Here is a 19,404-nt window from a genome sequence, read left to right on the forward strand (position 1 = left end):
AGTAATATTACCATTATTGTAAAAACAAAAACAAATCCAACATTAAGGCAAATAACTTCACTTTCAAAAACAAAACGAAACCAAAAAGTAAACACCTTGCAAAGACTCAGAAAGAAAGAGATCTGCCAAATACTACAGAACAGAGCACACCATGAATTCAAGCACAATATGTATTTCTTCACACAAGTTCTCCTAGCAGATAAAGATGGTCAATACCTTCACTGAGGATTAGCCATTTTATTAAACAAAAGGCATGAAATCCCATTATACTCACGAAATTGCTTCTTCTCTGTTTTCTCCCCAGGAAAAGCAGTGACCGAACTGAGAATCAGCAAATTCATGAAGTCCCCCAGCAGCAGCAACACTGAAATAACCCCAAACATTCTTATTGCTGCGAAAATTAAGTTCCTGAACTGTTCCAGAGCTGGGCTTAAACCCCTGTTAGAGGATGAAGAACAAAAGAGACTACATTTAGTGGCAGAGAAAAGAGCATTGATACTCAGTGTTCAGGCTCTGGGTTCATTAAGCACAGCTGACCCAAAACCATGCAAGCCAAGGTCCAGAGCTATAGTGCACAAGGCCCAGAGCAACGACCCACGAATGCTCCCTGAGTGACTTAAGGGATATTAAATGGCCAATGCAGCAACCATCAAGCATCTACTTTCAAAATCGTCTAAATTTCCCTCTCAAAACCCAGTCCAAAACTTTAAAAGCATACCTTCAGACACCTGTCTTAACATTAAACCTTTTAAATGAAGGGTTACCTCATCTGGGTTTTCACTGGTGATTCGAGCAGCAATCACATGGCCCCTTGGGCAAGGAACATGAGCAGAATTTTCAAAATCAATGGGAGCATCACCCCAAGGAGATACCCCATACATCATACGAATATCCTTGATCCTAAATAGAGGGATCCCCATGGCAATCTGAAAGGCAATAAGACACATGTCATTTTCCACAGTCCCTTTTCTTAGCAGAGAGAAGCTATCAAAATACCTGAGAGTCTGCATATTTTGGAATTACTACTAAAGCATTCTACTTTTGTAATCTGCATTCTACAACTAAGTTACATAAAATGGAACACATCGCTAAGGGTTATTTGCTAGGATCATTCCCCTTTCCTAAAATGTCTCCAAATTCCTACTGCAACAGACATTTTCCTCTGCTGTCATTTCTCCATGGGGGATGAGAATAAAATTATCTAAAACAGGCAAGAAGTTCAAATAGGTAAAAACCCTTAACAACACTATAGCTGTCTCTCATGCTGTAAACCACTGGAAAGAGTAAAGAAACCTTTAGGCATTTACTTGGGTGGCTACTCCTATAAAGGGAGGACACGAGAACTAACTGAGGAGGGATATGATCAACATGCATAAAAACACCATGGTCAAACCTTGTTTGTTCTGAGACCAGGTCTTACTAGGTAGACCTGGCTGGTCTAGAACTTACTATGCAGACCAGGCTGACCTTAAACTCACAGAGATCTGTCTGTCTCTGTCCCTGGAGTACTAGACTTAATGGTATGTGCCAGCACCCCAGGAAAAGCCTGTTATTTTATAACATTAATATACCCTGATAAGAGCCAATGACATAGTTCAACAAATAAAGTCACTTACTGCCAAGGCAAATGATCCGAATTTAATCTCCAGAACCTATGGTGGAAGGAGAGAACCAACTCCCAAAAGTTGTTCTCTACCTTCCAAATACATGCTATGGCATGCACATCCATATAACAAAAACAAATGTTTTTAAAAATGTAAAGAAACCCACAAAACCCTTTTTTAGTGGGAACCTGCAAGATGTTCTTATTATAAGCCAAAACTAGGTCATATAAGATTATCAGCTAGCTACTCAGAAGCCTGAGATAAGAGGACTTCTTGAGATTAGCTGATTAATTGCCATACTAAATTCAGCATCAATACAGTCTCTCCAGACAGCAGGGACCACCAGGTTGACTTAGAGGGATGGACCAGCCTAGAGTGGAAATAAAGCAGGCAGAATAATATAAAATCTTATCATTTGCTTCTACTCTTTACCATACTATTTGTTTCCCAGGCTGGAAGAAGATGACAGAATTAATAGCTACCACTTTATATACTATTTTTGCAACACATGCTACTACAGTCCACCTCATCCAGAGTTGTTTCAATAGATAGACTAGAATTAAAAACGGGAGCTAATACCAAAGTCACAGAATTTACTATAAGCAAATAATTAAACAAAGCAAATTGTTCTTTAAATTTTTTATTAATTAAAAAAGTATGTGTAGGGCCAGAGAGATGGCTCAGTGGTTAACACTGACTGCTCTTCCAGATGTCCTGAGTTCAATTCCCTGCAACCATATGGTGGCTCACAATCATCTGTAATGGGATCTGATGCCCTCTTCTGGTGTGTCTGAAGACAGCTACCGTGTACTTATATATAATAAATAAATAAGTCTTTAAATAAAATAAGTATGTGTATAAATGTTTTACCTACACATCTATACAACACGTGCAGTGACTGAAGAAGCCAGAAGAGGGCAACAGATCCCCTGAAACATGATGACAGACTGTTGTGCAGTGCACCAAGTAGGTATTGGGACTCAATCTGTGACCTCTGCCAGTACTCTTAACCAAAGAGCCATCTCTCCAGCCCCAGAGCAGACTGATTTTAAAGTTTCTTCTCAAAACAGTTTATTGTCTGTGTTTATCTGCAAGATACACCAGAAAACTAACCCATGCCACATAATCAAAATTTATGAGAAATAAAAATAGGTAAGGCTCTTGCTTATTTACACTTTTCTTAAAATTCCCTCAGTTCTAACTTGAGTCCATGTCAGGGTGACTCACCTGGAGCTGTGCTGCAGGAAGATTGACATCAGCCACCATCTCTGTACAAGGATGTTCAACCTGTAGCCGAGGGTTCAGTTCCAAAAAGTAGAAGCTTCCGTCCTGGCTGTACAAGTATTCCACAGTCCCAGCGCTCACATAACCAACCATTTTGGCAAGTTTTACTGCACACTTAAGGAAGATGAGACACCGTGAGTCTATCACTTGTCCAGCTGCTGTGTTACTTTACATACTACCCGGTACTTAGATAAGCCACCCAAAATTCTGACCCACATTCAAGAAAATCATACCCACTCTAATTACTATGTAATGCCCCGAGATAAGAAACTCAGTGAAAAGGTGAGAGAAAAGAGTGTTTTCACATCAGATCATAAGCAGTCTCCCTTTAGACCAAAGGGCACAGAGGCAAGCAAAGATGGTGGTAAACTCCTCAATGACTCCTAGTTCCCAGGATTCCCAATATGTTCCTGTTCTTAGGAACATTCCACCAGCTAGAGATTGGGTTTTCTAATCTCTCATGTAGCTAGTGACTCATCTCCTATAGGGACCATGTCTTCACCAACAGGATTCGAGACTGGTAAGTGAGATGTATAACATAGAAATCAGATTTCAATCATGTAGATAAGAACATGTAAAGAATGGCAAATCAAAATAGGGTCACTGTATTTTTTGGATCTTTTTATTTTATATAGTAATTTAACCTGTATCCTAACCAGAATGTTCATTTAGAACTGCAGATGGAATGATGCTATTTTGAAAAATAAAATCTGTGATGCTAGTTTAGCAATAAGGTTAACACGGAAACACACTGCAGATTGGAAAGCGAGGAGGTGAGCTCCTTGTTATAGAACACATTTAATAGATTATTTCCTACAAAATGAAATGCTTGCTCCATATTAACTAAGTATGAAAAAGTAATAAGGACTATGGCTGTACTTTAGTGGACAGAGTACTTGCTTAGCATGCCCAAGGCTCTGGGTTCAAATCCCTAGCACCACATAAACCAGGTGTGGTGACACATACCCTGAGAGGGGTGAAGGTGAGGCAGGAGGACCAGAAGTTCAAAACTATCCTCAGCTACATACAGAGTTTGAGCCCCGCCTAAGATACATAAAACTCTTCATCTAAAAGAAATTACTGCATTTGATTATTCCGACTAGAAGCTGAGTATATGTAAACAGCCTGGAAGGTTACCAAATAATTGAGAGAATTACATTTCTGAACAGCCCACAAGCCTGGCCTCCAAAATATGTGAGTAAAGTCCGAATTAATGTTTGTACTTCTAATCCCTCACCAGCAGGAATTAGGCTATGAAACTTCACCCAAAGGAGGCAGTCTGAAAAACCCATGTTACAGAAATTGAACAGGGAAGAACTATGCAGCATCAACTCAGATGTCTTATAGGACCCTCTCTCTAGCTGCCTGGAAGTGAGTATTCTGCCAGCAGCCTTCAGATGAAGATGCAGACCTCTCAGCTCCTCCTGCCCCATGCCTGCTTGGATGCGGCCATGTGCCCACCTTGATGATAATGGACTGAACTTCTGAACCTGTAAGCCAGCCCCAATTAAATGTTGTGCTTTATAAAACTTGCCTTGGTCATGGTATCTGATCACAGCAGTAAAACCCTAACTAAGATAGCCATTCTTCCATTAAAAAAAACAAAAAAAAAATATGTTCACTTCCCTAAGCACAATTATGACCAAGGCACACTTCATGACAAAGAAATTCTTTTTTTTAATTATTATATTTATTTGTTTTTAAGATTTATTTATTTATTATATATAAGTACACTGTAGCTGTCTTCAGACACACCAGAAGAGGGCATCAGATCTCATTACAGATGGTTGTGAGCCACCATGTGGTTGCTGGGATTTGAACTCAAGACCTCTGGAAGAGCAGTCAGTGCTCTTAACCACTGAGCCATCTCTCCGGCCCCCAAGAAATTCTTTATACAAAAGTATGAAACACCTAAGTTCACAGAAACCTAGATGACATTGTAAGATAATGAATTTGAATAATCAGCTACAGATAGCTTCATTTTAGACAAGGCCTCACAATATAGCACAGGCTAGCCTAGAACTCTTCATCTTCCAACCTCAGCCTCCCAAGGGCTGGAATCCTAAGTGAGTCACTGTACCTGGCACAATATTTGATGTTAATCAATCCAACAAACGACAAGCCACCTGCAGTTCATGAACTTTGTTAAGATCTTAACATGTTTCTCTTATTTATCTTACTCAAAATAGCATGTTAATTTTCCATCCATCCACCTACCCACCCACCCATCCATTCATCCATCCGTTAGTTTTGTTGAAACAGGGTTTCTCTGTGTAGCTTTGGACATCCTGGAACTTTCTCTGTAGACCATACTATCCTCAAACTCAGAAAGATCCACCTGCCCATGTCTTCCACATGCTGGGATTAAAGATGTGTGCCACCACCTCATGGCTATTTTCTTACATTTTAAGTATTAACTATATTTAGACTTTGTAAATTTCTTGACAATTTTCCTAAAAGAATAACATAAAATGTTCTACAGAAAAAGAAAAACCTTATCCGTTATCTAGAGTCATAACTTGTATTTCTTCCACTCCTGTAAGAGTATCTGAGCTGAGTGTGTCTGTGTAGGAAAACAACAATGAAAGCATTTAATAGGCACACCTGTTCCATGTGTTCAAATACTGCTGGGGTAGCAATAGCAGCAGGAGCTTCTTCAATGATCTTCTGATGCCTGCGTTGTACAGAGCAGTCACGACCAAACAAAGAAATTGCATTGCCATACTGATCTGCCAGAATCTGGACCTCCAGATGACGAGACTGTTTTGCTAATCTCATTACAAATATAGGTGATCCAGGGACTTCAGCTTGAACCTGTGTTAGAAAAGGAAACAAGATTCTTATGTAATAAGGATTTTTTTCTATATTAAAACGTTGCTTTGATTTCAATAAGCAGATGCCTAGAAATTCAGGGACTACGTTAACAGTGGGAATACAGAGCAGAAGTACAGTCCATGCCTTTGTCTATCTTTAGTGTGCTGCATTCTTAGTTATAGCACCCATATTAATGAATATGAAAACATCAAACACCCAGTATGTTAAAATGGCAAACAAAATACTTGAAACATATACAGAGCCAAATCCCACAATAGGGCAAAAATACTGCCATCCACTCAAGACAATCACACACATGTAGACCTTGCTCCTAACTAGTTGCTTTCCTAATTACATCACATATGACAGTGCTGAGGTCAAAAGTCTTCCATCTTGAGTTCTGAGAAACACTGTTAGTAGGCACGAAAATCTTAAATTACCAATTAACTTTTGCATTTCAAATATATCTCAATGCTTTCTAGTTTCTAGAATGTCTACTGAGATTTTAACTATTGATCCTCCTCCTCCTCCTTTCTCCTCCTCCTTCTCCTTCTCCTCCTCCTTCCTCTTCTGAGATTTTAACTACTGATCATCCTCCTCCTCCTTTATCTTCTTCTTCCTCCTTCTCCTTTTCCTTCTCCTTTCTCCTCCCCCTCTTCCTCTTTTATCCCCCTTCTAGAATCTCACTGTGTAGCCCTGGCTGGCCTACAACTCACTGAGATCCACCTGCTTTTCCTTCTGTGTCCCCTGTGCAGAATTGAAACTGTGTGACACCATGCCTGTTAACTGTTAATCGTCTTAGCCTTTTGAAAGTAATCTTTATGCTCCGACAGCTTTCAGATTGTATGTAAGTGTCTCTCTGTCTTTTTCTTTTTCCTGTGGTGTGTGTGTGTGTGTGTGTGTGTGTGTGTGTGTGTGTGTGTGTGTGTGAGAGAGAGAGAGAGAGAGAGAGAGAGAGAGAGAGAGAGAGGGGGGGGAGGGGGGAGGGAGGTATGTGTTGGGGGAGGCAGGCAGATTTATTAATAAGCTTAGATGTGGTTTTCCTTGTATTCAGCATGCCTGAGGCTCAACAGGGGTTTTTTTGTTATTTGAGCTTGGCAGCTTTTATTAGTTTGAAAAAAATTCTTGGACATTATCTCTTCAGATGCAGCCTTCTGCTCCAGTATTTCTTCAACTATTGCTGTTCCATTCTCTTCCTCATCTGTGAGTCTTAAAAGGCATGATACTAGAGACCATCAGCTTACCCTATGTCTGTATACTCTAGCTTTTCTACTTCAGTTTGCTATCTACAAAAGATACTTCAAACTCTGTGGCCTGCTGAAAATGTCAACTTTTCAACGTGCTCCAGATGGTCAGCTTCTCGGTTCTTGTGCTTCTTGCAATCATGGGAATATCATCTGGTCACTCAGGTGCTCTCCTTCCCAAGTCTGGGGATTAGTGCTGACTGATAAGTGTAGACAGCCTCAAGGGAATGTGCTCATTTCTGCTGAACGTGGTCTCTCACCCTCCAATGGATTTTCAGTACAGTACACAGCACAGACCAAGCTTCTTTAACAACGTCCTTAGAGGGTGAGGGCAAAGACACATGTCTTCTTGAAGTCTCGGCACCAATATATGTACATCACTTTGGCCAACTAACGGTGGTCTAAGCAAACCACAAAAAAGGGTGATAATTCAAAAAGTGAGGAAAGAGATGCCACCTCTTCATGGGAAGAAAGGCAAAGTCACATTGCAAAGGGTGTACATATAGGAATGGGAGGAGTTATTGCGGCCATCTCTGCAAACAATGCACTATGGTCCACCTTGTGGCCACAATAATTGACATACCTCCCACATGCAAGTTAGACTCACCCCCTCCCCAGACCCCCAAAGTCTCATGCAATCAGGTCATCAGGCTTGACCTTCACTGCTCTCATGACTCATGTCCAGAAACAAGAGTCCCCTTCCGTTCAGCTCCTCAGTCACAGCCTCTTCATCCAAAGACCTGAGAACTAAAGAGACAAGTTATCTGCTCCAAACCCCATGCTTAAGGATGCAATTGGGAGGAAGAACTGTGTTTCTTGTTCAAATGGGAAGGATTGGAGACACTTGGTGGTTGCTGGTTTCACAGCAGTCTTAAAATCCAAATAAGGTATATGTTGTTGGTTTCCCTTACTCAAAGAACAGAAATTTATTTATTTTTAAAAATTTGTAGGGATTTTATGCATGTGGATGTTTTGCTTGCATTTATGCCTATGCACCGCATGCGTGCCTGTTGTCTGAGAAGGGCAAGTAGAGGCATGAGATCCCCTGAGACTGGCTGTGAGCTACCACGTGAGTGCTGCAAAGCAAAGCCAAGCCTCTGGGAAAGAAGTCAGTGCTCTTACCTCTGAGCCGTTCTCCAGCCCCTTCTGCTTTTGAGACAGTGTCTCAAGTAGCCAGGCTGGGTTCAAACTCAGTATGTATCTGAGGATGACCTACAACTCCTAATCCTCTTTTGCTTCCTTGAATGCCGAGAGTACAGGCATCTACAGCCAGACACAGTTTATGTGATGCCGGGAATCAAACCTGGGACCTCATGCATGCTAAAATAAGTATGTTATCAACTGAGGTGCACTCCTGACCACTCATCTTTTATACTTATGTTCAGCATTAATAGACACTTTTAATATTTTGTTTTGAGATCTTCTTAATCAGATTCATGACTTGATGAATTACATTATATTTTTAAGTTTTTTAAATTATTATTATTGCTGTTGTTATTATTTAACTATATGTGTGATATGTGTGATAGTATATGCACGAGAGTCCAAGTGCCCCTAGAGGCCAGACGAAGGCATCAGATGTCCCTGAGCTAGAATTATAGGCAGTTGTGACTCACCAAATAGTGCTGGGAACTGAACTCTTGTACTCTACAAGAGCAGTACATGTTGTAAACAGCAAAGTCATCTCTCCAGCTCTGAATTACATTATCTTTTATGTTATCTCAGATAAAAGTTTTTGCCAATTATCCCATTACTACAGAACATGGGCCATCTTCTTTTCAAATTCAATTAATAATTGAATTAATACTCTACTATTTTCTAGCCCCATTAGTAGTGTGCTCACTGTCCCTACAACATTATCCACACCCTTCTCAGAATATTTAGCCCATGAGCTAGTTATCTAAAGGCAGTGTCACCTGTTTCATGGTAGCATCATACCTTTTGCTATCAAGTCCTGTGTCCCTCATGAATTGACAGTAGTTTCCCTTTATTGCATTTGTTTGTTTGTTTGTTTGTTTGGCAGTACTAGGGATTGACTCTAGGGCCTAACGTATGCTAGGCAAGCATCCTATGACTGGCCTACGGCTCTAGCTAGCAGACTTAAAAACAATACAGAAAAAAAGCATAGTGACTTGGGACAGTCTTTTGAGCTAGACTTAGCTGGTAAACCTACAACTAAGCACTGTTGTTACCTAGCAGCTCAACTAGGGTTTGATTGTCTATAAAGTCTCACTGACATAATCAAATACGGTGCTGACAGACACCTAGCAGGATTCAGAGGCCTTAGCTGAAAGGACTCTTTTCTGCTTCATATGGTTTCTCTTTCTCTAGTAGGTAGAATGGATTCCACATGGGACAGTGGAGGGCTCATTCCAATTAGGCAAGGTATATGAACTTCATGATCACTTGAAATGTAAGCTTCAGACTTTTTGCTTCCTTTTGTTGTTCAAAATAAATTGAAAGGACGGTTGGGACTCAAAGAGTGAAGAAGAGGATTTCTCTTCTTGATGATGAGAGACGGTCATATACTGTAGAGTAAAAATCATATACAGATGCTTTCATGGTCATCTCTGCAACTAATGCATTGTTCTTTTCTGTATTTTTTGGTCTTTTTGTCTCTTTTTATTCTTGAGTCTTAAATTTTCTTCTATTTTTCCAAAGATTGATTCTTCCTTTATCTAATATGCTATTTAATTCTTATACGATGTCTTAATTTCAGTTACTGCATTTTCAGTTCTAGGATGTTTCTTTTTTTTATGATTTCTAATTCTCTGCCAAAATTCTCAGCGTTGCCTTTAACTTTCTTAAATGTACTAGGCATAGTTACTCCAAGGTCCTTGCCTGACAGCTCTATTATCGAATTCCTCTTTGGATCTGTTTCTGCTGACTTTTGTTCCTGGTTTTGAATCATGCACTTTATATACTTACTTACTTTTAATTGTGTTTTATATACCACATGAAAACTTAGTAATAATTTGAAGTTCTATATATAATCTTCCTCTGAAGAGGATGGGCATTTGCTTTAAGCACATAGAGTTGTAGAAGCATTGACAATTGTAAACATAATATCTAAATCAAATTGAGTGCTCTGAATCTGAGCTTTAGTTCTTCCTATGAGGATTGGTCTACTTCTTGTTCACTCTTCCTCCAGTTCCTTTAGGATCCCAATATAAATATAAGAGTCCTTGGAGCCTCCAAAACTACTTGTTCAACCATCGTTAAAGTCTAAATTTCATCTTCTTAGTCTTATAAGATAAATGAAAATTCTAACCATTTTGTAGAGTTTTTTACTTTCTCCTTGAGGAAGAGGCTGTTTTTTGAGGTAAGTTCTTACTATGTAGTCAAGGCTGCCCCTAAGGTAACAGCTTCCTGCTTAAGACTCCTGAGTGCTGGTGTTGGTTTGGAAGCTATCGTCCCAAGCTGGTTGTTGTATCTTGAACTGGAAGGTATCTTTGTGGGAAAAAGAAAGTCTTCAATTCCCAGACTCACCTCTGAATATTTTTCTCCTCTTATAATTCTTGGTTTTGGTCTCTGTTTTATTTTGTTTTGATAGTTGTTGGTTTTTTGAGATGAGTTCTTCTGTATAGCTTTGGTTGTCCTGGAACTTGATCTGTCGGCTTGGCCTTGAATTTAGAGATCAACCTGCCCCTGCCTCCTGAGTGCTGAGATTAAATGTCCACCACTACCCACTTTTTTATAATTCTTTACTATCTTGAAAAGCTTCCCAACTCTTCAAACAGACTTTGAAGGTGAGTATATATATGCATGCATGTATGTGTGTACATATATATATATATATAATAAAACCAAGTTTTCCTTTTCTGCTCACTACACTATTTAACTAAGACAAGAATGACCTTAACTTCTGATCCTAACTCTTTGATGATACCACCTTGAACATGTTTAATCTCATCTCGTGTGTGTGCGTGCGTGTGTGTGTGTGTGTGTGTGTGTGTGTGTGTGCATGCAAGTGCCTGAGTGTATACATCGTTGCTTAGAACACAGGTATACACCACCAAGAATGGTTTATACAGAACCAGGACTTGAACCTAAAGCATCCTGCATGCAAAGCAAATATTCTACCTCCTAAACAATGAAATCAGCTCCATGACTCAGCAGTTTTGGTTGCTTTTTTTAAATGGAAAGATTGCTTTAGCTGGCTATTATGAGAAATTAGGGACTTTCACATAAAACAAATTCTTAGTGTTCGAGAGTCTTCATATACTTAATTCCAAACTACAATGCAGTTATGAAATATCTGTGTTATCATTGATTAAAATAATTTTACATTAGGAGAGCAAATCTTTTTTCAGAACTCCATGAAACATTAATTTAACTACAAAATTAAACTTTACAAAAGGAACATAATGAAAAAGACAGGTAATATTAAACTTCTTACATTCAAAATAAAATGTAGTAAGACAATAGATTTTTAATTTTCTTTATCAAATCATAGCTTTTCCTCTTACTTCCTAATAACCAAGCAAGAAATTTGCCACTGTATGGTTTTTGAAAAGGGAGTGGGGCAAATAAAAGGTAAGTAGGGGCATCTACACAAAAGGATGGGATGACGTATGAGAAGAAGGGCTAGCAACATGACAAGGTAAGAGCTGTGCCCAGTTTTCTTTTTTCTGACACATATTTCCCTGAGTATTGGTAGAAGAGAAAAAAAGAAAAAAGAAGAAGAAAAATCAAGCATGTGAAGGTAACTCATAGGACAGAGCAATGAAGAATTCTGCCTCCCGTTCTACATAACCTATAGTAATGGCCACATCAAGCAAGGCTAAGGCAGAGAAACCATGGGATAAGCTCTCTGAGGCACGCATACCATTAGGTTCCTATGCAAGGGTGGGATGATCTCACAGCATAGACAAGGGTATGGGCTGCTGGGCCAAGAAGACAGAAGACATGGTAGAAACTCAAGGGACTCCAGCCAACTTTGCAAGACATAAGTAAAGCCTATCAGAGAGCTTGGCCAACACACAGGCAGACTGATAAGGATCATCCCACCCTTACCTACAATATCAAAACAACACGGAGTGTAAGAACACTGTCTCTTCTTGCCATAAGATATTGTGAGCAGCACACACCATGCAGAGAAGAGCTATCGTCTACATTAGAAAAACTAGTGCTTGAATTACATAAGCGAACAGAATTACATTAAATTAGATACCTCATTAATTCTTACCTCCATTCCTATGAATAATCAGGTAAAGACTATGGACAAAGTTTAGATTACATACACATAAAAATAAAAACTTGACATTTTCTATATTTCTAAGGTACAGGATAAATTAAATCACTCATCCCTGATATACATGACAGCTAAAACAAGCAAAATCAACTTGTACTCTACCTGTCTGAAGAGGTTAGGGAAGTCATCTGCATTGTTAACTTTTCTGATTCCCTTCCCTCCTCCTCCCTCTGAGGCCTTGATCATCACTGGATAGCCAACCTCCTCGGCTGCCTTCAGAAAAAAAAAAAAAAGGAAGAAGAAAAACATTTATATTAGTACAGAAAAGAATTAATATTTTCTCCATTTAAGAATAAATCACTGAAGAGCTAGGCATAATGGCACGCACCTTTAATCCCAGTACTCAACAGGCAGAGGCAGGTGTATCTCTGAGTTCAAAGCTAGCCTGATCTACATAGAGAGTTCTAGGACAGCTAAGGCTACACAAAGGGAACAAAACAGGAAGGAAGTAAGGAAAGAAAGGAAGAAGGGAGGAAGGAAAAAAGGAAGGGAAGGAGGGAAAGAAAAGAAAAAAGAGGAAAGAAAGGGGGCGGGGGGGAGTCACTAGCCAGGCGTGCCTTTGATCCCAGCACTTGAGAGGAAGAAGCAGACAGATCTCTGTGACTTTGAGGCAAGCCTGGTCTACATAGTGAATTCCAGGACAGCCAGGGTTATGTAGAGAGACCCTGTCTCAAAAATAAATAAACCCTGCAGCCCTACATACTATGCAGCTCACATGTTCCTGAAACTCCTGTCTCTTCTTCAGTTTCATATGCTAAGTTAGCTCAAATTCAAGCTAAAATTAGTTTTCTGACTAATTTTGATAATATTTTGAGATTTTGCTATCTTTAATAAAGAGTAAAATCAGAAGAAAAAATTCTGAAGCTATGCCAGAATGGATAGCTTATATGATGTCTTTTTAAAAGGTTACTGGGGCTGTCAGAATGGCTAGGCAATGTAGTTATCAGAAGAAATAAGGCAGCTTTTGTATATAATGTCATGGGAAAAAAAATAAAGCCATATTAAAGTAAATTGAGTTACTAAAAATTTTAAATAACCAAATCATTCTTTTATGAAAATATTCCAGATTTTCAAGATTTTGCAACATTGTAAGGATAGCTTTTGAAAGTATGATCAGAAAAGTGTCTTTTTGAGAAAGAACTCTAGCTCTCCGTCCCAGCCTGGCCTTTAACTATGTAGCACAGGTTGGCCTTAAGTTCACGGTGATCCTTCTGTCCCAGTCTTCCAAGTACTAAGATTAAAAGCCTGTACCACCACACATAACCAGCCCCCCTAAAAATCTAAATTTTAACTTATATCAGTAGATTGCCCACTTAGAGTCCCTTACCGATTCTTGCCTGTTCTCACACAAACAAACTGAATAGGAAGGTAAAGTTTATCAATTGGCATCAGGTGGTAATCAGAGGGAATGGTACAGACAGACAGCACTAGCTACTTCCGGACTCACTGTCCTGTGGAGTGTACATAATCCATTTCCTTCAAAAGAGAGTTTAGGGTTAGGGGTCGGAGCTGGAAAGACGGCTCAGCGGTTAGCGCACTGGCTCCTCTCCTAGAGGACTGAGAATTTGATTGCCAGCACCCACATGATGGCTCACAGCCATGTGTGACTCCAGTTATAGGGGGTCCAATGCCTCCTGCTGCGTTCATGGGCAATGCACACACCTGATGTGCAGATATACCTGCAGACAAAATACCTATACAAAAAAAAAAAAATGTTGAAGAGAAAAAACAAAAGATGACTTGCTTTTAGACCTGGCTTTTAGAAGCCAGGAAGGCAGACCTTTTAGAAAATGCGTGTGCAGGGAATTGTGGCACAAGCCTGTAAGCCCAGCACCTTGTAGGCTGAAGCAGGAGTACATGAATCTGAGGCCAACAGTCTATACAGTGAGTTTCAGATTAGCCTGGGCTACAGAATTTTCATTCTCTTGACACAAAACAGAACAAAACAGAGCTAAAAGAAAATAAATGATTAAATTAACAGAGCTGACTTCTTTTTTGGGAGGGTATGGTGTTCAAGACATGGTTTCTTTATAGATCCTTGGCTGCCCTGGAACTTGCTCTGTAGTCTAGGCTGGTCACATGAGTGCTGGGATTAAAGGTGTGCACCAATACTGCCTGGCTTAGAGATGATTTCTTTTTTTTTTTTTCTTTTTTCTTTTTTTTCGGAGCTGGGGACCGAACCCAGGGCCTTGCGCTTGCTAGGCAAGTGCTCTACCACTGAGCTAAATCCCCAACCCCAGAGATGATTTCTTAATGGAAGGTTTCATCACTATCTCTAGACTTTTTATAGTTATAACCAGAAAAAAACAAACTTTTTAATTGATAAACAAAATAACCAGTTCTTTTTCTTTTTGCAAATTTGGAAATGTACTCTTTAACAAATTACAGCACACAGCATTTTAAAAATGTAAGTGTATTAGGATATTGCTCATTAAAATTATAGGATGATTAACTTCAACAACAAACAATAGAACAAACCCAACTGACTGTTGAGCGTCCTCCTGAATCAACATTATTCAAGCCAGACTAAAATAGCCGATCTTCGTAAGACGCCTCTTGCATTATCCAAGAAGCATAACTGAGGCTAACTAGTTCACAAGTAAAAGACAAACAAACTGGAGGGAACTGTAAGGTAATAAAGGGTGATGGTGGGGGTCACATTTCTACCGAGATGGATAGTAGTTAGAGTGGTATCAGCCCACCACACAGAACATAGGCTCCTTGTGAGCTCTCGGCCATGGAATAAGCGAAATGAAAAAAGCTCTCTCTATGGAGGGAAGTCTGGTTATTCAGCACCACCAATCACCAGGTGTGAGGGAAGAGCCATTAGCTAACTCTCCGTTCATCCTAACAATTTCATTGTTGCAGTACACATGAGTCATTTTTTTACAAATAGCTCTGTAACAACCTACTTGTCTAGCTTCTCGGTTTTGAGTTCACAGGGGAAGGGATGGTGTTGGCCATCTCTCACACACTAACAGCTGCTGGAGAGGAAGAATCAGTGCCTCCTGAAACCCAATTAACCTCCCAAGAATTGCTCTGCAGACCACCAGTCCTCTTCAAAAGTAAATTATTTAAGTTTAAAGTCACTTTCTCACTTCATACTTAAGAAATATTTATCCTGGGGTTGGGGATTTAGCTCAGTGGTAGAGCACTTGCCTAGCAAGCACAAGGCCCTGGGTTCGGTCCCCAGCTCCGAAAAAAAGAAAAAAAAAAAAAAAGAAAGAAATATTTATCCTGGCCTTACAACTCTCCCGTTAGCATGTCATGAACTGTCTTCGAATCTCTGTATTTGTAATTAGAACTGACCACCCCAGAATCAATAACTTACCTTCAGTCCATCATCCACATCCTTCACATAGCCTTTCTCATACAGATCCTGTGGAACATTTAAGATGCGTTTCGAAAAATCATTTTCTTGCCAATCCACTCGAAGACCTACAATAGACAATAATGGTGTGAGACCATGTATGAGAACTCACGCCAATTTTCTGCCCACTCTTAAAAAGGATATGTAGTCTGCACTGGACTCATACTTCATACGTAGTGGAGACTGGTCTTGAACTTGCAATCCTCCTGCCTCTGCTTCCTGATTACACGGATTACTAACATGTTCCACACACTTGGCTACGTGATACCTTCTGTTAAAACTTATTGTACTGGAAGTAGAGAGATGATCTGTTCTTCCAGTCCTGAGTTCAATTCCCAGCAACCACAGTGGCTCACATCCATCTATAATAGGAGTGGATGCCGTCTTCTGGCCTACAGGTGTACAATGCTGATAGAGCACTCATATGTAAAATAAATAAATAAATAAATAGATAAATAAATAAATAAATCTATCTTTAAAAAAAGCTATTGTATTTCCCAAAATTAAAGGTGAATTGGGGAGGGGTTAGGAAGATACAGTAAAGCCTTGACCAGTTCTTGGAGATGGTAGTGTTCAGCTGTAACATGGGCTAGAATTTGGGTGCTCACACTAGAGAGAGCCAGGGGGGTGAGCAGGGACTTAGTCACACAAATGCAAGGAGTGGGGTGGGAGCAGAGAGAAGGGGAAAAGAGAAAAGCATGGCAGATTTCTCATGGCAACACACAGGCAAACTACCTTCAATGTTTTGAGGCCCGCTCTGGGGCCAGAGGTCTGAGAAATAATTCAGTCTTTACGACCCTTTGGAAATGGGAATGGCGGTTTTATTGGTCTCAGCAGAGTCATGATGCTATGCTCCCTGAACGTCTTTGCATTCAGCTCCAAGGGGAACACTACAGTCTCTCCATTCAAACAAGAACAAATTCAACCTTTTAAACCATTTGACCCAGCAGGTCTGGAGAGGATAAGGCAATCCTCTCCCTGGAGAGCCAGAAGATCAAGGGTTCAAATCCTTTCAGCCTCAAGACAATGGTCAATCCTATTTTTAGAAGATTTTATTGTGTTCTTTGTGTGTGAGTGAAAAAGGGGTGAAGTTCATATTATAATTATTACTTTTAAAAAACTCCAAAGAATTGGCAAAAATAAATCATTTCTCAATTTTTCTTTTTATCCCTCCGTTTGAGAGGAAGGTGACCACTGACCTCATCTTTTGCATCTACACAAAACACTGGCAGGCAGGACACATCTAAGCAAGTAGGATCAAGGTTCTTGCTAGTGAAACACATTACTCCTCAGGCACTGCTGCTTATGTCATCTAACAAGCCTGCCCCTGAGGATGCTGAGAACCTACCCCAACCCCTACCAAAATGTGTTTCCTGGAGTGTCTCCAAATCAAGTTAATTTATCATTCCATATCAGTTTAGTACCTGGACCTAATATTCAACTTATATTCCTAAACTATGATAAAAAAGCACAGTACTACACTAAGAGATTTTCTTTCTTCTGTTTGTTTGTTTTTTGAGACAGGGTTTCTCTGTGTAGTCCTGGCTGTCCTGGAACTCACTCTGTAGACCAGGATGACCTTGAACTCACAGAGATCCACCTGTTGAGCTGCCTGTGAACTGCCTAGTGTGGGTGCAGAGAACTGAACTTGGATCCCCTGGAAGAACAGAAAACTGTATTAACCACTGAGCCATCTTCCCAACCATTGATGACTATATTCTTTTATTTCTAAAAATATGTATGTATGCATGTATGTATGTATGTATGTATGTATGTATGTATGTATCTATCTATCTATCTATCTATCTATCTATCTATCTATCTATTTATTTTTGAGGTAGGGTCTCTCTATATAACCCTGGCTGTCCTGGAACTATGTAGACCAGGCTGGCCTTAAACTCAGAGGATCTGCCTGCTCCGGTCTCTTGAATGCTGGGCTCAAAGATGTGTAGCCACAGCCTACTCTCCCAGCCCCCACCCCACACCCCAGTAGACATTCTATTTCTTACCAAGTATCTCGATTCAGTCGAGTACTGTGGTTCAGCTTAAGCCCAGGCCACATATTCTACTTATCCTCTCACACCTTATGATATAAAGAAGGAGGTTAGAGAGATGACTTAGTGTGAGGTTCAGAGTTCAGATCTTCAAAACCCAGAAGACAGGAAGATACAGTGGCTGCCTATAATCACAACACTCAGAAAGCAGAGACAGGTGAGAGACCGGGAAAGGCTGGCTAGCTAGAACAGCTCAATCAGGAAGCACGAGGTTGACCAAGAGAATTCCTCAAGAAATAGAGGATGGAGAAGGAAGGCCTTTGACATTTTGGCCTCCACTTCTGACCTACACATATGCATGTGTATGTGTATGCGTGTGTGTGTGTGTGTGTGTGTGTGTGTGTGTGTGTGTGTGTAAAATATGTGCACACACAGACATCACATACACATATAAAAAATTAACGAACAAAAAAGCAAGAAATAATGTCTTACCACTGCCGCTCCAGGGAAGAGTTGGGATACCCGCAGTTTGAGCCACAATAGACGATGCAATCTTATCCCCCAGCGCCCACATGGCCTGACTCGGAGGGCCTAAAGCAAGACAAGAAAGGAGGCTTAACAGCAGCGTCTCTGCCTCCTTCTGGGGCACATATTTGGTCTTGGAATTATTTTTATATTTGTTTCGTCCCACTTATGGCATATGGTGACCACTATGTTCACTCATCTTTACATTGTTTCTAGAATCCAATGTTGTACACAGGGAAGCCCAATATATCGAAATTCTATCTTTCAATTTCTGAAAAATACAATTTTTGTGAATTGAGCTCCACATTAACCAAGTAAAACAAGTCATTTCTCTAAAGCTAAACCCTAAAGTAAAGCTGGTAAAATGTTAGGGTTTACATTTGAAATATACCTTAGTTGGTCTTAGGAAACCTAACAGAGATTTTTTTCCCCCTTTAATAATCCTCACAAAGCCCCCTTAGCATTGTGGAAGGGCCCTGACACAGAAACAACCAGAGCCATGTAACCTGCATTTTTCCTTTTGCTATGATAAAAGGAGAAAAGCGGAACAAAATACCTTTCAAGGGTAGAATATATCATCTAATATATGCAAATATATAATATATAAATACATATAAATGTAGGATCTGATTCACTGCTAGGTTATCCTAACAGTTAGTTACTTTTACTATCAAAAACTGATCCTTTTTCTACATGTTATCTTAATGTTAATGGCAAAGTTTTTAAATAGTGTTTCAAAATCAGTCTTTTTCGTATCTCATACTAAAGGACTCAGTAACAGAAAACACCATCAAGTTAAAAACAAAAAAAAAAAACAAAAAAAACAAAAAAAAAAAAAAAAAAAAAACAGGAACAATTTAAGAAATTAAGGGATGCCAGGTATTGGTGGTATTGCCTTGGGAGGCAGAGGCAGACAGATCTCTGAGTTTGAGGCTAGCCTGGTCTAAAGTTCCAGGACAGCCAGGGTTATACAGAGAAATCCTGTCTTAACTAAATTATGAACACAGTGGAGCACGTGCCCCTGTGGTGTGGCGGGGCATCTTTGGAGTACATGCCCAAGAGTGCTATAGCTGGGTCTTCAGGTAGAAGCCCAACAAGCAGTTGGCAGATGCAGATACTAATGCCCAATCATTGGACTGAAGTTGGGGAACCTGTGATTGAATTAGGGAAAGGCTGGAAGAAGCTGAGGAGAAGTGCGACCCCATAAGAGGACCAGCAGTCAACTAACCCAGGCCCCTGAGATCTCTCAGACAGTAAGTCACCAACCAGGCAGCACTTACTAGCTAGTCTGAGGCCCCGACACATACACAGCAGA

At 40.0% G+C, this 19,404-nt stretch overlaps 1 protein-coding gene across 1 annotated transcript in view; it reads right to left on the minus strand.

Moving 5' to 3' along the window:
* The window catches only part of Acaca (acetyl-CoA carboxylase alpha), a 259,500-nt gene that overhangs the window by 149,216 nt on the left and 90,880 nt on the right, over window positions 1-19,404 (minus strand). Inside the window, exons 8-14 of the mRNA XM_032914502.1 lie at window positions 18,057-18,155; window positions 15,532-15,638; window positions 12,303-12,413; window positions 5,493-5,702; window positions 2,832-3,002; window positions 765-926; window positions 275-438 (exon numbers count right to left, since the gene is read on the minus strand). Of these exons, the coding sequence (XP_032770393.1) occupies window positions 275-438; window positions 765-926; window positions 2,832-3,002; window positions 5,493-5,702; window positions 12,303-12,413; window positions 15,532-15,638; window positions 18,057-18,155 (1,024 nt within the window). The remainder of the gene's footprint in view (window positions 1-274; window positions 439-764; window positions 927-2,831; window positions 3,003-5,492; window positions 5,703-12,302; window positions 12,414-15,531; window positions 15,639-18,056; window positions 18,156-19,404) is intronic.

This window comes from Rattus rattus, chromosome 9 (assembly GCF_011064425.1).
Source record: "Rattus rattus isolate New Zealand chromosome 9, Rrattus_CSIRO_v1, whole genome shotgun sequence".
Taxonomy (NCBI): domain Eukaryota; kingdom Metazoa; phylum Chordata; class Mammalia; order Rodentia; family Muridae; genus Rattus; species Rattus rattus.